At 40.0% G+C, this 19,904-nt stretch overlaps 2 protein-coding genes across 5 annotated transcripts in view; one reads left to right on the top strand and one right to left on the bottom strand.

Annotated features, from left to right (window-relative positions):
- The first annotated feature begins 4 nt into the window (after positions 1 to 4).
- Ada (adenosine deaminase-like protein) lies at positions 5 to 5,641 on the top strand. 2 transcript variants are annotated; one of them, XM_066734379.1, is made up of 6 exons: positions 5 to 1,805; positions 1,881 to 2,038; positions 2,119 to 2,548; positions 2,626 to 2,761; positions 2,836 to 2,936; positions 3,010 to 5,641. In XM_066734379.1, the coding sequence occupies exons 1-6, from the start codon at positions 1,767 to 1,769 to the stop codon at positions 3,184 to 3,186; spliced, it is 1,041 nt and encodes a 346-aa protein (XP_066590476.1). In that variant the 5' UTR covers positions 5 to 1,766; the 3' UTR covers positions 3,187 to 5,641. The 2 variants fall into 2 exon arrangements, with proteins under 2 accessions (XP_066590476.1, XP_066590477.1); XM_066734380.1 differs by lacking the exon at positions 5 to 1,805 and having other exon boundaries at positions 1,895 to 2,013; positions 2,108 to 2,548.
- A 152-nt stretch (positions 5,642 to 5,793) lies between these two features.
- Positions 5,794 to 19,904, bottom strand: part of retn (retained) — an 85,638-nt gene continuing 71,527 nt past the window's right edge. For all 3 annotated transcript variants that reach the window (XM_066734373.1, XM_066734374.1, XM_066734375.1), the window contains exons 5-9: positions 12,368 to 12,551; positions 8,194 to 8,558; positions 6,939 to 7,269; positions 6,655 to 6,848; positions 5,794 to 6,570 (exon numbers count right to left, since the gene is read on the bottom strand). In XM_066734373.1, the coding sequence (XP_066590470.1) occupies positions 6,401 to 6,570; positions 6,655 to 6,848; positions 6,939 to 7,269; positions 8,194 to 8,558; positions 12,368 to 12,551 (1,244 nt within the window). In that variant the 3' untranslated portion in view covers positions 5,794 to 6,400. The remainder of the gene's footprint in view (positions 6,571 to 6,654; positions 6,849 to 6,938; positions 7,270 to 8,193; positions 8,559 to 12,367; positions 12,552 to 19,904) is intronic.

Raw genomic sequence — 19,904 nt, 5'->3', positions numbered from 1 at the left:
TTTATAAATACTACCGTCAATGTGAATTATCGACTTTCCAGAAGATTTTCCGAATGTTTCCACGAGTAATCGTGCCGAGAACTGAAGAGTGTCTGGATGAATGGAAGAATATTTTTGTGAAGAGTTGATAACCCCCCAGGAGATGAAAGATATCGACCAGAAAAATTGATAAGACTTTGAATAAAGCTGATTGATAGAGCTAAAATTAGATTTAAAAGTTTACGTTATCAGCTTAATCGATTTAAGAAAAATTTAATTAATGTCATCCTCGATTACATCGTTAATAGTGTTTTCTTATTCACAAATGACTCCATCACACTTAAACTAAAAATTGTCGATGATTCGTCACCGTTACGATACTCTTATTATAGCATAATGCCAATAGGATTCACGGCAGAACTATGCTAAAATAAGGGAATTGCTGGAGTGATGAGTATTTCTGCCAATTAACAATAAGAGTCACACGTGTAAGTTGAAAAATCCCACGACGAGTTATCACGTCACACTTGCGATAAATGGAGCATAATTCTTTTAATCTTTACAAAAAGGACTTATACTCAACTTACCGATAACGTGACGTGATTAAATCTTAACATTACACTCGAAAATTGTAATTGGAATTTATGTGAAATTGTAACAATTAAGAAAATCTCTAAAGAAGAATATCGTTGACACTCGTAGCAAGGCTTAAATCTGACTGAATGGAAATTCAGCGAGTCAGCTATCGCTCCTAACACGCCTTGGCAGCAGGTTAATTGAGCAGCTAATAATGTGTGTACGATATGGGGTATTTATTTACACCACTAACACTGGCCAAGCCATAATAATGCCCGGAAGTGAGATAAAATTTAAGTAAACATTAATTTAGACTACAAGAAGAATAAGATTTTCAAAATCAGCGACTTTTTGCCTCGTGCAACTTTATAGATTTGATAAAAGGAACTTAAATAATAAACAGTGAAGCATGAGTTAGCAAACAGCTATTTAAGTTAACTTTAGGAATGTATAAGAAAGTTAGAATAGGGTAAAGCGATTAAAATGGATTAGTGAAACGAGGATTGTCAGGAAAATTAATAAAAATTATGAATCGACTTATCTGTACAGGCACCAGCGTGGAACTATAATAAAAAATTAATACGACCTGTTAATTATAAATGCCACATCTTCTATTACGTTTGCTCGTTTGAAGTCAACTGATATTCCAATGGATTATCATAATACATCTTATCGCATTCGGAAGATTGTCATCGAGGTGGTCGCCAAATCATTCGTTTGATATTCCATTGGTTGGCTTCGGATAAATGACACCATTCCTTATTATATGAAACGTAACTAGAAACCCATAATGTTTCTTGCAATCGTATAATTAAGAAGCTATTTCAATTATTACGTAGAAGATTCAGCGAATATTTATAAAAATTAATACAATTATTTCATCTATCTCTTTTCATGTCCTTGCTAACTCATTTTTCACTTGGTTTACGTCTAATACGAATTTTAATTAATATAGAAATGTGTAGGAAAATATGAATTTCTTAATATACACGCTTATTTTCCAATGATTTAGTTTGAATATTACGCGTCGGGGGTTTTAGTAGAGAAATCAGTGTCTAGAGGGAGTTTTTCCCTACTTGTTTGGGTCATTTTGAACGTTGTGCTTTACTGTTGTTTGTTTACACTGGCTATATACATGCCGGCAGACAAGTTATAAGGAGAAGGATTTAAGACTACTTTTTATCTCTGCAAAGAAGAGATAAGGCTTAATTATGGACATACAGAAGATGTGTAAATCACTTCCGAAAATTGTAATTATAGTCAAAGTTCATTGCAGTTCTAAATTGATATTTTAAATGTGATAAATAATTCAACGTCTTTTGCAGGAGCTTCACGCTCACTTAAATGGATCCCTGAGTACTGAGACTTTGAAAAAATTGCACAGATTACATAATCCAAATGATAACAATTATCCAGAAATTTTTTCTTTAGGAGAAAAGGAATTTTTGGATGAGAATGGTAAGCCAGTGCCCCCTTTGAGACTGTAAGTCTTTATGATATGTACTATTAGTTAACTGCATTTTTGGTTATTATCAACAAAATATGTTATTAGTATTATTGCAGATGCTTTCAGACATTTGCAGCGATACAAAAATTGACTATAACATCAGAATCCCTGTATTTAGCAACTTGTGAAGTTATAAGAGAATTTTCAGAGGATAATGTGATTTATCTAGAGCTGAGAAGCACCCCCAGAAAAGTAGAGGGCTTATTGACAAAAGTAGAATATATAGAAGCAATAATATTAGCTATCAAAGAGTGTGCGAAAAAGTATCCAACGATCCTGGTGAAACTATTGATATCAGTTGATAGAAAACAAGGCTGTCAAAATGCTGAAGAAAACATTGACTTGGCAATTAAGTTTATGAAAAAGTATCCCTCATATATTGTGGGAATAGATTTAAGTGGAGAACCTACAATGGGAGATGCTTTCCTTCATCTTTTAGAAACCTCCAGAGAAGCTGGCCTAAAAATTGCTGCTCACTGCGCTGAGGTATGGTGATCAATTAGAAAAAATGAATTTCTATCTTCATATTTTAAAATTCATTCTATAATATTATTATTCTTTAGGTACCTAATGAAGAAGAAATCATGCGCATTTTAAATTTTAAGCCCGATAGATTAGGGCACTGCACTTGTGTCCATCCAAATTTAAAGGGATCCGAAAAGCTGTTCAACGAGCTACTGAAGTCTAAAATACCAGTCGGTAAGAGAGAAAACCCGTTAATCGGTTACAGTAAAAGAGTCCCTCATTTTTATCAATTGTCATATCTTTCGTAGAATTATGTTTAACTTCGAATGTAAAATGTGAAACAGTTCCATCGTATGCTTTACATCAGTTTAAATATTACTACGAGGCAGGCCATCCTATATGTATTGCGGTAAGAAAATAGTAATTAATCTAATGTTTGATTATAATTAAGTAATCTTGAAAAGCTGTTTTTTAAATTCTAGACTGATGATAAGGGAGTCTTTGATACTACTTTATCCGCGGAGTTTGAGATAATTTGCAATCAATTTGGGTGTGAAAAACATGATTTAATAAAATTATCAAAATCGGCCGTCTCGTATTCGTTTGCAAGTGAAGAGGAAAAAGTTAAACTACTCTCGATTATTGAGCAACATCAATAATCGTGAAAAGAACAGAGAAATTTTTCTACATTTCTAACGATTAAAAATACATGTGGGTGAAACAAAAAGAAGCGTTTCTTACCAAAATTTATTTTAAAAGTGAACGTATTATTGGATTTGAAGATAAAAATTATTGCTTACACTTCGCTATAAACATTATGTACAACAATGCGAAAATTATATTAATAAAAATGGAAAATAAGAGAATCCACACGTTAAAAATTATTATAATAATCGTAATAATTCTTGTATCCAGGTTCCTGAAATTGTTCATATGAAAGTAATGTCGATTTTATTTATGATTGTGGAGCACGTTTACATAGATTTACAGATAATAACTAAGTTTCTACAATATGAAGATAATTATGATAGTTAAATGTCATCAGTTTTGTTTCATCCTTTTAATAATAATATCGTGCATTATACATACAGACACGGAGGGGGCGTATGTGTGGTATACATGCTTGTGTTTGTGTGTGTATGCGTGTATGTGTGTAAGTATGTATAACTCATAAATACATAACATTTATATAAGAATCATTATAATATTATGCTCGTAAATGTAGTTATATATATTTATATTTTTTTGTATTTCATAATCGAAAAAAAAGAAGTTAATATACGCAGAAGCCGTGGCACACAACGCAACGTGGCCTTAAAACATTAACAATTGCCTCACGAGCTTCTTATCAAAATCACAACCGAGCATGAAAATTACATAATTGCGTGTGATCCTTCGTATTTTATTCACTCTGATAAGACATGCAGCGTCAGAGATCCATGAAAAAAAGAGAAGGGCATAAAAATTTAAGTACATTGTCTCTATTGTGACGCGTAGAGAGAGGGAGAGAGAAAGAGAATGTGATTCTCTCCCCCTCTCTTTTATACTACCTACATATCTCTTACTGTTTTTTAAAGAAGAGAAAAGTTGATTCCGGCTGACAATAAAATACACATACGTTCTCAAGTACTTTTTAAAAATCATCAACCATAAAAAAGGAAGAATCCATCGCGATTTTGATTAGAATCCTTACGCTGTAACAAGTTTTGAATAAGTAGCCGCGGTAATACTAGTGATAATAGGAATTCTAATATGTATACGTAGCTTCGATGGTAGCATCGACGACAAATGACAATATCATCTTTATTCAATAATTGCAATGAGAAATAATTTTCAAAGCAATCCGCGAACTACTTAACAGTCTTTCTGGCTAAGATTCGAGAACTATGTACGTATAAACAATAAAAAATCTTTCCGTCTCGCATCCTTTATGATTATTACTCTTCTTACGAAAGTGTCGATTAAAGTACGCCAAGCTTCCCTGATCTCTCCAAAAACAAATAATTCCCGATTATTTGGAAACTATTTCTTTACTAGTATTACTATACTAATATCTTACGCTCGCTAAAAACGTACGCTTAACGTCTACGAACTAAAAGGATGTTTTATTTAATAATTGTTACATTCATGTCTAAGGACAGTATCCGGTCAGATTTTTTTTCGCGCGTTCCATACTAAGCATTACGTAAAGTTTATATATGTATAATATATATATATAAATATATATATACATGTAGGTGTGTGTGTATATCATATGTGTGTAAAAGACTGTCGCATCAAGTAGCTCCTTGAGTCAGTATTAAACTGGCCAAGTTAATGCCGAGAATTTTTCTACAACTTCAACAATGCTGTTTTGGTTTCTGGAAATATAGCGAGAGAACGTAACAAGTTTATCGAGAGGCTGCCTTTACTATTTTCCTCGTGTCAAAAACGCCATTTGATGTATAAAAATTAAGCTACGAAAAAGAGAGTTTTCTCATATAATTTAACTATTAAGATAATATTTCTTACAAACGTCCTGCTCAGGTTTGTATACAAGCAAATACATCTTTCTTTTTTACGAAGCGTTGATGCCTCGTTCGAAAGGATAGCCGCGATTGTATCAACAAGGAAAACCACGAGTAGAGACACATTGAGAGTGATTATTAATATTATTATTATTATTATATTATTATTAATATTATTACAACGGATCAGCAACTCCAGCAGGGAACTCTTGTCCCTCGTGTACTGGATACGTCTTTCGGCGAAAATAGCTATATACATACTAAATACGTAGCAAATACGACAAGTAATGCCGATATAATATTGTTGGTCAAATTAAAATTAATATACACAATTCTAGGTTTAAAATGCATTAAAAAGTAGGAAGAAGATCCATCTAGCTCCAATGAGCGAATATTTCATGATTAGATTACTATATAGATGATAGTTACCACATACACTTAGGAATCGAGGATAATAAATAAGTTAAAATGTTTTGATTACGTGATAAGAGCGATAAAAAAAAATGATGACTAACCCTGTCGGTAGTGCAGTTTATGACTCAGTAATACTATTTGGCCGAGGGCTTTCAACGAAGGTACTCTCCCGGGGACTGCCACCTCCGGATTTATCATTTTCACTTTGATTCCTATGTTTAAAAATGTTCAAATGACCTCGCGAATTCTCGCGGATTGATCTTTCGATGACTTTTCTACGAGAGATCCTCCCATGAAAGGAATGCAAGGCATTAAAATCTTAAAAGAGACAGAAAACGAGAGAAATAAGAAGATAGAAAGGATACTTTTTATTCATTGCACACGAATCGCACGTAGACTGAATTTTTCTATCAGAGTGACCTACCATAGAACTCCTTAAGAACTATGAACTCTCCTCTTTCGTCATTATTATAGCTACAACTATTTCAATAGGTAAATTAACACGATTTATATATATACATATATAATATATATATAATCCGTTTGCCTTTGCATCCTTAGGCCATTCGTCGCTTATAAAAACCGAACACAACTTAACAACCGTAAAACATATACAAGAGCTGCCATATTGGAATGGCTGAAATTGCATAGAGTTCTCGCGATAACAATATTTCAGCTAAAAATTCAATGTGGACTATAAAACTTAGAAGTAGAATCATGCACGCTCCATCCGATCGCTCGCACCATACACATGTTTACAGACATTCGATATCATTCTCCATCTTGAGAGGAACCAGATTCTCATCGAGTTGGCGTCTTCTTCTCGATGGTTCACGGCTCGTTCTCGGTAAGCCAAGACGGATTCTATTTACTACTACGAAAGAGGCTAATATCGGAGTAAAGAATGAGACGAGGCTGCTGCTGCTGCCGATGCTTGGATTCCTGAAGAAGCTCACGAAACGATGCTTCTTTTCGTGGTGCTGTTCGTCGCCGTCGAATTCGTCGTGGACGTCGATGATTTCGTTCCATCCTTGTCGGTTTGGGCAAATAAAACACCATGGTACATCACACCATTCAATTCCATACTGACCACTAAGGAATTGTCTCCATTCTTTCCGTCCCCTATGGATGCAACGTTCAAAATTATTATCAAAACACATTCCTCAGCATTCGATAATTATATACAATCACCCCTCTTCCTCGTACCTCCATTATCGATTTTAATGTGTGTACCAGCAAATGTGGGAACCATGACTTTCTCATCCGTGGTCTCCTCGTCTGGGAGCAGTCTCTTGGCAGGAGTTGGTCCTGGCGTCCCGCTGGACTCTCGGTCCTTCTTTGTCTGGACACTGTTTCCAGGAGGACTCTGTCTTGTCGGCGAGGAAGGAACAGGCGAAGATCTGAAAGAACACGTTACGTTGTACACAATATTATTCTCACAACTACAAGATTCAGTGTTAAAAAAATACTACTACGTATTAGTAGCAGACCTGAGTCCCAAATCCAAAGCTTCTCTTTGTGGTTCAGGACTGGACGGTGGCACGGGTGACCGTGAGGCTTGTGGCGATGGTGGTTGATGACCTACTCCAGGGTACAGGGTATTGTTATTATACATATTCCAAAGAGTCAATCTGGACATTTCCAGGGCACTGAGGGCGCCATCTCGCGGTGGGGTGGTAGAAGTTGGCGACGAACTTCCCTGTCGATGAATCATAGGTGGCGGTGTTCCTGCACCCGCGTTCCTCAGCTCCTTGTTCAGCAGCTTCACGTACTCCACCATTCTCGCCTCGAACTCTGAAGGTGCCAATCCTGGAATTGGTCCTGTGGGAGTAAAAAGATCTTCGTCATTCTTGGTTCAATAGCGACACGAGTGAAAATCGAGCGAGCAAAAAAAGCTGGGGCAATTTCAGTGGAAGTAACAGAAATGGTAAGAGGGGGGAAGGAGGAGGGGTGCAGAGTTTATTTTAAATCGGTAGTTGGAAGTTGGTGAGTCCACGCGAGATGAGAAGAGGCGAAGGAGCCGTAATTGATTGTGCGATCCGTGGAGAGACAGGCGTTAACGGATGACTCTCGCTAACGAGCATTCCTATTTACCTACCCCTTCCGCCCCTGCTTCCCACCCCAACTTTCCCCGCTCCCTCGGGAATTAACTTGAAACCGATCCGCAGAGCTCGGCTAAATTACATTCCCTCCCGGTATTTCCAACCTGACCGTTTCCCCCGTACACCACACTACTTATTTCAGGATTTTTCACGTGTCTTTATTTATTTCTAGCTCGCGCCACAAAAACTCCACCGAAGCGTGAAAAATCGCTCCGATGCTCCTTGCCCGGAAAGGCGAGAACTCGTAAAAATAACTATTGTTACTCGTGATTAATGAGACTGGATAAAAACGATTGCAATAATCCAGAAGATCGTTCACTGTATCTTTAAAAGGAATTCTTGGAGAGGTATATTTGCGAATATCTAGTAACATCGGATTCTCCTCTATAAAGAGAAGATGAGACAATGTTTTTTGGGCTTATATTTGAGAAAACGTGCTTTGATCTATAGAAAAAAACATTGTGCATCCTTAGCTTCACAGAGGTAAATACATAGATTTGTGTCTATAAGGCAGTTGCAGTTATAAGGAATTCTACATTTGGTTGAAAAAGAGAGAGAGAGAGAGAGAGAGAGAGAGAGAGAGAGAGAGAGAGAGAGAGAGATGGTGAGGAGCAGGATGCACACGAATGTGAGGTTTTCTTACCAGCATTAGGGGGCTGAGACATGGGTCCCTGGGGATGATGAGGGTGATGTGGGTGGTGGGGGAGGGGTGTGTGGACAGCACTACCATTGACGAGAGACTGAGGTGGTCCGTGATGCTGTCCACCGCCAGTTACGGCGGTGACCAATGAGAGTGGAGAAAGCTGCGCGTGTAAACCTAAGGAATTGGCTGTCGTATGAGGATTCCGTTGGACCAGGCTATCGGGACCACCAGCGCCGCCTGCCCCATAATTTCCATAGCTGCTTCTGCGACCCTCTCGTCGGTTCCCATCTATGGCCGCTTGCAGTTCCTGAGGGGTCGACAATCTTCTCTTCTCGCACTCGTACGGGTAAAGGTACTTCATATACCTGAAGGAGAACAACACAGTGTTAGTAACGTGAACATTTATTTCTATTCCTCGAAAGGAGAAATATTACATTACACATTTTATTTTTCTTGGTTAATTTGCTAGACGCTACGAGGCGCTAGCATCGGTTTCTGTTGACGTTTCGCGTTTTTTTTGCAATTTCTGAGTATATACGCTGCAGCCCAGAGACTCGGTGTTTATTCGAGGACAATAAAGCCTTTCGAGAAAAAGACGCGTACGATTACAGTTACAAGAATTACTAAAGATTATCGAAACACGATGACCGTATATTTTACAAAACTTTAAATAAAGGAACTCTCCATGCAGTACACTTGACTAAAAGCTGTCTTACAGACACGTTTTAGTCATCCAATTGACTAAAAGACGCCTAAAAGATGTTTCTAAGTCATTTGGTGCTCTATGGGTCCTGAAAGAAATAAGATATCAATAAAACTAAATACACCAGAATATTTCTTGGAAAAAATGACTAAGAACTTAGTACATCTACGAGAAAAATAAGTTATCAGTGAAACTATCAAAACATCCTGGCTGCTTATCGTAATAGCTCGTTATTCTCGAGGTGATTAACGAGTTTTGTTCAATTCTCACGTCGCGATATGGCAAATCGGGAAAGACGTGGGTAAGAGGTGTTTTGGTGGAAACGTTTGACGAAGAGACATCGACGGAAATATTAATCGGGTGCTCTATATAAAGCGTGTAAAGGGCCAGAGCTCGTTTGCTAAGGTGACTATTAATCCCGGGGACGGCCGCTGTCTATCACGGGGCTTGTGTGAAATTGGCACGACGGCAGCGGTGGCCACGAGATGAGATACGTCGGCTGATGAGAGCCGCTTAATTTAATTTTATCTTGTCAAGCCGCCGCACAGATGCCTACCGGCCATAACTCATCCACTTGTTTTGTCGCCTCTCGGACTTTATTAGAAACGCCACTGAGTTTACCTCCCCCCCCCCCTCTCCCTCTCTTTCCTTTCTTCTCCATTTTGACTTTTATCCAGCCAAAATTGGCTTCGCGCGATATACCAAAAACTTCTCTATCAACACCGTCACGGTCAACGTTCAAAAACGGATAAATCGGGAGATCTACCGTCGCGTAACCAAACAATTCCACGAAATCTCTCAAAACATTCGTCGGTTTGCTCTCACGGCGACTTTTCGTAGCAGATGCTAGTTAGACCAGATCGATTATATAGGAATATTTAGGAAATAAGAAAATATACGTTGATTCGCTCTCACGAGCCTCCTGCATTCGCGTTTTCTCTGCGCCCTTTCGATTTTAATCTCCGGTCTGTGCTACATACGAGTAACGAATGGACGATAAAAGTCAGTGGAGATAATTGGTGCATTTTGCGAATCGCGAAAAGGTTGGTCTGGAGAGGGTTCGATGCGAGTGAGAGAGAAAGATAGAAAGAGAGGAATTTATTCATTCCGTTGTCTCTTTAAATCCTGTCCACGTCTTTGTCTCTGATTTTCAATTTTTTCTCTCACCTTCTCCCCCCCCCCCCCTCTACGTCCATCTCTCTCGCTCCAACGGTCTCTCGACTCCCTTCAACCTTCCCTTCTTTTTCTTCGTGCCCGGCGACGAGGACGAGTGTCTGGCCAGACAATCGTAAAAACCGAACGATGCCCGCGCGAATTACAGACTACAGTTGTGTGTCTCGCAGATGCGTACCGACACTCAATCTCCACCTTCGAGCGCTCTTTTCGAACGATTGTATGTCAAAATAAACAATATTTACGAATTACCTTCACCCCCGAGTCTCCCAGCCGCTCCTTTGCCAATCCCTTTTTACAGCCGCCTCCCTTCCCCCTCGACCTCTAGATCCCCTCCCTCCCCATCCACAGCGAATAACACAAATTCCTCTCTCTCTCTGTCTCTCTCTCTCTCTCTCTCTCCGTTTTACGCGCTTCCCTCGAACGACAAACTTACACCTGCTACACATTAAAACCGGAAAACCAATTATTCAGGTTTCTCGACTTCCGGATGACCATTTATGCGGGTGTCACTTGCGACATCCGCATATATAATGGAATTTTTATCGTATCGGACTATTAATACTATCGTGGGAAGCATGGTGATAAAAATGATAAAACGCTCAATAATTTTTCGCTCTCAATTATTCTTCCACCTTTTACGTTCTTCCTGCCTTTTTTCCACTATGTTTCGTTAATTTCATACATATACATATATTAGGACTTTAATTTCTAAGAAAGACTAATTAGTAAATAGTTTAAACATTTATTCCTCGTTACTAACAGACAAATTTTTGTTTTAGGAATAGAAACAAGATTTTGCATTCATCAGAAGTGAACATATATATATATATATATATTGATTTAAGAATGAGAGAGATGAGAGAGAGAGATGATTGTTCTTATAAGACGATTGAAGCGAATCGTAGGAAAGTGATCTTTGGAAAGGAGCGAATAAACAAACAATTGCGGGTAGTAAAGTAGTACCCTTTGTCGGTGCACACTGGCGGAAACGGAAAGGGGAGGGAGGCAGTCTTCTAGATGGCGTCAAAGGGCACGAGACCAGCGTGTTTTCGCGGTAAGCTCTCTGTTTAGCCAACTTTATCCCATCATCCGGAAAGATAATATACGAATACTGCGGCCACAAAAGACTTTGACTCGTGTGTGACCCCTATTAACCAACTTCGAGCACTCGTAAATCCAGGAAAACTTTTCATTCTATTCCGCAGCGGTTAAAAACTCGCCCGACGTACAAAACCTTATCTAGAGAACCGAATGTTTCAACGCCATCCCCTCCAACTAAAAATATACAAACTGTATCGAATCAAACGCGGTGAAATAAAAAATATGTAGCATTTGGAAAAGTGTAAATTTATGAAGGGGGGGGGGAGAAGAAAAACGATAAAATTTGCGTTTGGAAAATTGTAAAAACATGAAGAGGAGGGTGAAGGAGAAAAACAATAAAATTTGCGTTTGGATATAGGAGAATGAATCAATTATCTATCCGCCTACACGCGCGGGGCTTCACAGTGTCTTACGAAACCGCGACGTTTCTTGAAATCCAATTCCGTCGGTGACGAGTCAACTGCGACTGGGCCGTTTGACTGACAGCGGATGAAGATAAAAGGCCACGGTATACGAGAGGCACCGGGAAAAGAATCAAATTGGAATATCTCGCTGGCTACCGTGCAAGAATTGTTTTATCCAGCGTGAAAGCTCGCCGGAAATAAATACTTAAAAATATACATTTGCGTCACTTCTTCCATGCGCTTCATCTCCGTTAATATAACCGTACATTTGGGCTTATAATGGACGCTTGAATTTTTTTCGATTAACTTGAAGAACTTAACACTAAACGTACCGAGGATTTTTTATACACGCGTGTTTACATTTAAAAAGGTGGTCAAATTGACCGGCAACTGGTAGCTTTAGTGTTAAGAAATAGAATCTTGTGGTTGTGAGGGTGGGATAAATTTTAGAGTGGATGCGAGAGAGGGAGAGAGAGATGGAAAAGGCATTAATCCAGTTAATTATAAGCGAGCACAAGAGGGTAGGGGGTGGGAGGGGGGAGGCAATTAGGTAAGAGAAATTCGCAAGGTTTATGACGTTTTTACGAGCCTCGGGACTTCTTGTACGGGGGAGGGGAGGGGAGGGGATAGGGAAAAAAGGGCGTAGGATCGATTTTAGTTTCCGCAGTGGATTCGAGTTCTTTTCTCGAGCCGTTAATCGAACTGACAGCTGTCTGGCCGGGTCGGCAGCACTTTGCTTAATTGCAGATGCGCATTACGTGTCCGACTAGTCGGGGGAATATCTACTTACTGGGTGCGCAGTGTGAACGCGGCGGAAGTGATGCTCGATGGCAGGTGGAGACCCTTGATGATTTCCTGCCACAACTTCTTGTTGATGACGTCCACCAATCCTCCCCGTGCTATCACCAAATTGTACAGTTCGTACAGATCCAGAACTGATTTCGCCATTATCGGCAACCGATTTATCGGGGTACCTGCGAAACAACGTTATTTTTTCGTTAGTCGTTGGTCAATCGAATCGGGCGATCATTTGGTGCACAGTGACATTTTTTTATGGGTTTTTGGGTTGTAATTGTGAAACATAATTGGAGAAATATTTGCAAATAATCGAAAAATGCGTTAATTGATTAAATCAAATTTCCTCGTCAGTCTAGATTAAAAAATACACAGCCATAAATATTTGCTATAACATTATCAGAAAGGTCTTTAATCAATCCAATAAAGGAATGATTTGTCACTAATTAACTGGAATTACAATTAAAAAAAATATGCTAAAAACAAGTACTTCGCAATTTATTCTTTTCACATTATATATACTATACTCCCTAAAATTCGCCAATCCAAAGCTCCATCAGCATAATCAGCAAATTCATTAAGCAAATTCTGCGACTTAAAAATCAAACGTTAAACTCGCTTACCTATATATATATACAAAAAGTAGAAAATTTCATTAGCTTAAATCATCGATTAGCATCGATACAAAATAATAATCCATCGAGATTTGGAATGACGAATGTTGGGCAAGATTAGCGAGCTTATTTATCGTGGATATTGATGACAGGGGTGGCCATTTATCGAGGCAAGGTTATCGCATTCGAGCAGAAATAAATGACACAATGACAAGTGGCAATATCGAATTTATTGGTAGCTCCTATCGCTCTTGAATATTTTCTTTTTACCGTTCGATAGCGTTTATTACTCATACGTATTGCTCGTGAATATCCAATTTATTCGCAAGAATTAACCCAGGGCACAATCTATATATATATATATATACCAAAACAACAAAATCACAAATAATTTGAAGCTAGTCGAGTTTCTCGAAAATTCCATTTGCTCGGAGCGATTCTGCAAATTGAGTTTTGTGGAATTTCGTGCAACTGTGTAAAAGGGGGAGGGGGGGGGTTAGAATTGATTCGGGAGTTGTATATATATGTAGAATACCACGGTATAGATTTAATAGAGAATAGGGAAAAGGGGGAAGGGAGGGGGGAGGTAAAAAGAAGGCAGGGTATATAGCGAGCAGTCGCATTTGGTTATCGTCGGCGAGATCGGTTGGGGTGGAATTCGCGGGGCGGAGAATTTTACGAGTTTGTCCATGCAGGACTCTTTGCGTTTCTCCTTTTCTGCCGTTTTTCCTGGCCCTTTCGCGAAGGGGGCGTTAACAAGAGCAATAACGCATTCGAAACGATCACGCGAGGTTTACGAGGCCGTATCTGCCGATGGTACAACAAATAAGAGAAAGAGGGGGGAGTGGGAGTAGAAAAAGACGAGCGCGAGTCGGCCTCGCGAGTAGTTAAAGTACCGTGGGTTGCTGGTGGGGCTAAAACGAATCGATGGATAATCCGAGTCGGCGTCAATGTAATCGCGGCTCGTCCCGAACGGCGCCTTAAAACCTTTACGATTCCATCCGGAATGAAGCTGAGCACGCGCACCGACTCGCTCGAGGCCATCCACGCGATTTCAGGCCTACCGAAAAAATTCTAAGAAAATGGGTGGATTCTGAGAGTCGCGGGATATTTAAAAATTTGGAGGTTTCTTAGATGTGTGTGATGGGTTACAGGAATTTTGTGTTTTTTTTTTAAATTCGAGATTTGGAAAATTTTGCAGGTGGGAATAATTTTGGAAAAGTTATTCGATCGTTGACGGTATTTATCGTTGGAGAGAACGAGTTTTATATGGTAAAATTAAATGGGCAAATTTGATTTGATTTAGCAAGTTAGATGAGGAAATTTTGGATTCAAAGGAAATAGCGTAGCGAAGTGTTGTAAAAAGAGGATCGAGGGTAGGGCAAATTACCAAAACATTTAAAGAAAAAGAGAGAATTTATTATATATAAAATTCCTTGATGTTATTTTGCAAAGAAAGATGAATTATACACTAACGTACAAAAATAAAAAACATTAATAACAAACCACAGAGTAGAATTACAGAAAATTGGAGATTCGACCAAAAATAACAAAAATATTCTGCAAGAAGAAGGTCCATAAGGGAGGGAGGGGTGTCGAAGATAAAAAAAATGGAATAACGATCAAAAGGGTTATAGAGAAAGGATCGTGGGCGCCATTTTGCAGGCGAGCGAGGACCGAGGGTTTATCGAGGAGATATTAGGGGCTAGCAGTCGGGGTGCGTATATCAAGAATAATTGTAGGGCCAATAATAAAGCTGGAGGGGCCAGGCTCGATAGCCCGAAATTGCCGGTTGCCCCGACGCGCCGTTTTATTGCCTGGCCTCTTCAACCATCCCCCACTCCCTCTCTCTCTCTCTCGCTACTTTTGTGCAACCCCAGGACCCTCCCCCCTCCCCTATTCCAACGTTCGGTATTCGCGTGCCCCTCCGCGAGGCTCTCTCTCGGTTCTCGATGGCGGATAAGCCGGTGCATCGTGCATCGGGGCGTTACCCGCCTTGGCAATCGTTCGCAAGCTCGTAAAAGCTTCGCGTAAGCTGCTTTCGCGCCACTGCACCCTGTACGATCTCTCTCTCTCTCTCTCTCTCTCTCTCTCTCTCTCGCGCGCGGGCGTCTATTGCCCTTGTTAACGCCCCGTTAACTCCAACCTCTGGACAAACTCGTAAAGTACCAACAGCTACCATGTAGACCCTTCAAAATTATCATTCCCTGCTTTTCATTTTCCACCCCCCCCCTTTCTTATACACCCCCCCCCCCCGTAGATAAGCTGTCGTTGTAGAAATATACTAATGAAAACGACTTATATATTTAAATATATATATGTATACCTCTTATAAATAATAATCAAGTACAATTTGCGAGTTTTACTTGTTTTTTTTCTGATTAGATTGGAGAACACCGTCGGCTCGGGATGGCTCGATGATGAATTATGCGAGTCCCGGGGTAATTAGGGCAATTGTCGGTTATTAAATCGTAGCCCTGGCAGGAAAGGGCCTTTCTCGTTGCTTGTAATCGATTCTTATCGATCTTACGCTTCACCCTATCGAGCCGCCAGATCGCCTCGCGTGCCTTTTTCCTCTCTCTCTCTCTCTCTCTCTCTCTCTCTCTCTCTCTCTCTCTCTCTCTCTCTCTCGGCTTGCCATCTCGAAATTATCGAATTATTATGTCAGCCCCGGTGCCCCTGTAATTGCTACTAATTGTGCACGCGATTCTTTGTATTTCCTTATCACTCGTGGAAAAACTTGCCTTTTTCCAATCTTTCTCTCCTTGGTCCCCTCTTCTTTTTCTTCTTCTTCTTCTTCTTCTTCTTCTTCTTTCTCCGTTCGACTTACGAATCCTTGGGATTTTACTACTTTCTCCTATATTTTTGGGGTTTTGTTATTGCTTGTTGGTGATAACCTTTTAGCTTGATATGTATTGTTAATTTTTATTTGATAAAAGGAATTTTTTCATGGAGAAAAATTAGGAAAATTGGAGTCTAATTTCGAAAGTAAGCAGTAGTAGTACATGTATAAAGCGAATACATAGAAAACTCTCAATAAATTATTATCAAAAGACACTAATCGACCAATCAAATTTTCATCCCAAGGTTGCAGTAATTAAACAAAATTGTCCCACGTTACAAGATTCTATCGAAGTGTGGATGAACCCCACTGATAGTCGGGAAAGACTTACGAGAACAAAAAAGAATCGCTTTGACAAAAACTTCGCAGTAGCATCGATCCGCGTGGGGGGATTTGGGCCTTATTGAAAAATTTTGGAGGGGAATCCCCTAGAAGTGGATAATTCCCGTTGATAGTCAGCCATTCGGAGGAGAGAGCGTTTCACTCGGTACACCTATAACTACCGGCGGGATGCGCGCGGTCATTAGAAAAATAACTGCTGATTGGACGCTCTACCAAGAAAAGTCGTAATCGCATCCTGAAACGCCTCTCCCTCTCCATTCCCGAACAATGAGACACCCCCCCCCCCACCCACCCTTTCACTCTTTGCGAGAAAGCATCCTGCTAAATTTAACACCATCCTTTATACGTGACAAACCTTTCGTCTCTCCGCATTATCGGTCCCTCGCTACGAATTCCTGTGAAATTTTTATAAGGGGGGGGGGGGTAGCATATATAGTAGGGAGTGAAGTGGAGGGGGAATTTTCGCACGTGCCCGGGGGGTTTTTATACGTTTGGCATAGAATTCGAGGAAAAGTCGTATAGAGGTGCCCTTTTCGGGTGTTTCGAGAGAGAGAAAGAGAGAGAGAGTGGGCTTAATAAAGGCCTCCAACGTAACCTTAATAAAGGCTGGGCCGGCCAGATCGTTATTAGATCGGACACTCCCAGCCACCCCGATTAGTCGTAAAACGCGACTCGCCTATTCCGAGGAGGAAATCAAAGCGTGCAACGCCCCTCAAAAAGACCGACAGCTAAACGGACAAAGTATTTTCACCTGCGAGTTAATGTCAATGATCGCTTTCAATTATTGCACATAAATTCACGTTTTAGCATCCGACGGCTATAAAGCGATCCGCCGATGGCACGAGAGTCGATTATAACTCCACATAAAAACCCATACACTGTCTCCTCTTTTAATACCCAGCATTCTCGGCTTTCCATTTCATCCGACCAACTTCATCACCTTGATACATGGGAATAACGATCGATCGATAACTTTGTAGCGTTTCTTCGAATTTTTTAAGGTTCCTGGTTTTTTATTGAAGAGTGATCGAATTTTTTTATTTGGTCTGTGCGTATTGTGGGATCTATAGATCGTTTTGCGAATTTTTGAATGTTTTCATGTAATATTTCATTTCTTGACTTTTTATTGCACACGCACACACACACATCGTACCAACTTTATCATCCCGATCGATATAAATATGACGATCGATCGACATATTTGCATACCGAGAAAAATACTTCAATATTTTCCTACCTATTAACACGGTGATCGATAAACTAAATAAATTTATTTAATTAATATTACAATCAAGCGTTAATGAGTTGAAAAAAAAATCTCAACGCAATACTTTTCAGAATTTACAAACGCACGATTTATCACTGTCGAGCGACCGAATTTTATTCCCTCAGTGTCTATTCACAGCGCAGGATCTATAGATCGTTTCGCGAAAACTCGAGAAACGAGCGGAAATTTTTCTCCATCGGACGATCGTGTCATTGTTCGGGCCAGCTCGAATCGTAAATCCATGCAATTAGAACGTGTCATTTTTCTCGCTTTCCTATTGACACTCGTGCGGGTAATAATGTATAAGAAACGATGGGTACTTGTGAAACCCATTATTACCTCTGCAAATGTTCTTTTTCAAATTAAGAGGGATTGCATCACCGAGCAACGTAAATTTAGTGGTGATTGCGCGGTTTTCCTTGACTGGAATAACAAAATTGTCAACGATTATTGTAATGAAAAAAAAAGAGAGAGAAAAAATATAAAATATCATTACTTCGCCGTGAGAAAGCGTGTATCAACGAGAATAAATAATCTGGCGTGGAATCTGCTACTGAAGAACTATTGTATCTCGCAATAACAATAATAATAACAATAAAATCGATTCATAAATAAAATTACCGCGCAACGCTGAAAATTACAACATCGACTGGAGGATTTTAATTTGGCGCGTCTGTGACGTTGGGACTGGTCGCGAATGACGTTGGAAGAGGGAGGAGTGGGGAGGGGGAGGAACCATAGTGACAATTGTTCGTTAAAACGAGCAACATAGCGTAAGAGTCGATAGGGAGTTTGCGGGTTCAGTGTACCCGTCTGCAGAGTCCGAGAAAATCAGTGACACGAAGGCACGGCGCATAAATAACTCGACGATCGACAATAACACGAGTGAGTGGCCAAAGGAAAAGAATAAAGAGGAGGAATGGGGGAGTTGGCTTTGAAATAAGCGAAAAAATAATCTCCCGCGCGCAGCACCTGCGGCAAGGGGAATCGGAGAGAGAAAAGGAGGGGTGCTGTGGTGGAGAGAGGAGGTTGTAAATAGAGAGAGAGAGAGAGGGAAGAGTAAAGTATAAGAGAGCGAAGATTAATAAAAGAAGAGAAGAAAAGATAGAGGAGGAGTAAGAAAAGAGAAGTAAAAGAATAAAGGAGGAAGGGGAGTTAACTTTGTTAGCGTTTGCAAGGCGCATTATCAGGCTGGCAAAAGAGGAAGATTGGCAGTGCAAGAATGGCCGGGAGGGGGTGGAGTTTCATATGAAATACACGCGACGTTTACTGCCTCCTTCTAGCCTCGCAAAAGATGCATTATAAATAGATCTCACCGGCCCTTCAACCCCCCTCCCCCCTCCGCAAACCGTCGACAAAAGACAGAAAAAAATAGCCGCCAAGATCACTGCTTTCCCCTCTTATTATAATCCTCTAAAAATCTGGCCAAAAATATTCAGGATTTACGATCTACCGTAGCGCACTTTATTCGGTTTTTGTTCGATTCTCGTAAATGCGTTGTTGTTTGGTTCTTCCGCTTATTCGACTCTGATCCGTCTTGTTTTGTTTACGTCGCTTCGATATTCCTAGTACCGTCCGCCTCGCCGCTTCCGCTGAATCCGTCGGTCGCTTATTAATCCGTGCGAGGACTCGCAGAGGTGAATGGAAATTCGAGAGACTGAAGTTTGTATATCGCGTGGCATCGAGCTACCCCCTCTCTCCACGGGTGGTCCTCGAGCACTGGCAACTTGTTGCTTCTCGATCAAATAATTGTATCTCTGGCTAAAAACGTGGGCGTCACCTGTTGAATGAACAGTAGTTCATTCATCGCGATCATCACAAAGAGCATAATATAAAACAAGTTTCTTTCGTTTCCTTCGATTTTATCGTGTAATTTCTGCAAATTCACGAGTCATTTGGTGTTATTTTTTATTTTCGATAAATTCATGGAATTTTGTTGGTATTTTTGTTTTTCGTTGAAATGGGAAGATTTTGTTGTGATCGATTGGGATAACTGAATAAATAGGGAACAATGATCGGTCTTCTATACAGATCCGTTTCAGGAGCAAAGAAGCCTAAAGGCGAGATTTCAGATAGGCAGATCCCTAGGGACAAGGATCTTATTTAGGGGGAGAGCGTTTGGAATAGACAAAAGCGTGAAACATACAGCATTGGGGCGTGGCTTTAAAACTCTTAAAAGTTGGGTGGTCCGTTTTATATGTTTAAATTTGAAATATTGAAGCGTAGAAATTATTATGGAAAAAGTGCGATTCGTTTAAAGCGTGGAATGAATATTTTAGAGATATTATTAGGAAAGCAAGATGGCGAATTTATTAGGATTAATGAGCGCGTGGCTTTGGTTATTGCGAGGTGTTACGGTCTAATTTTATTACTTGTTTTCCACCAAATCTCTTTAGCTCTTGTAAGAAATGACGTAGCGTGGCCAAGTAGTTGCCAACAATGTGGCGAGGGTTTGATGTGACGTAAA

The sequence above is a fragment of the Prorops nasuta genome, unplaced genomic scaffold, assembly GCF_024137725.1.
Source record: "Prorops nasuta isolate Cenicafe-Biocafe unplaced genomic scaffold, Cenicafe_Pnas_1.2 PNAS00011, whole genome shotgun sequence".
NCBI lineage: Eukaryota > Metazoa > Arthropoda > Insecta > Hymenoptera > Bethylidae > Prorops > Prorops nasuta.
This window is presented reverse-complemented; position numbering and strand designations above follow the sequence as displayed.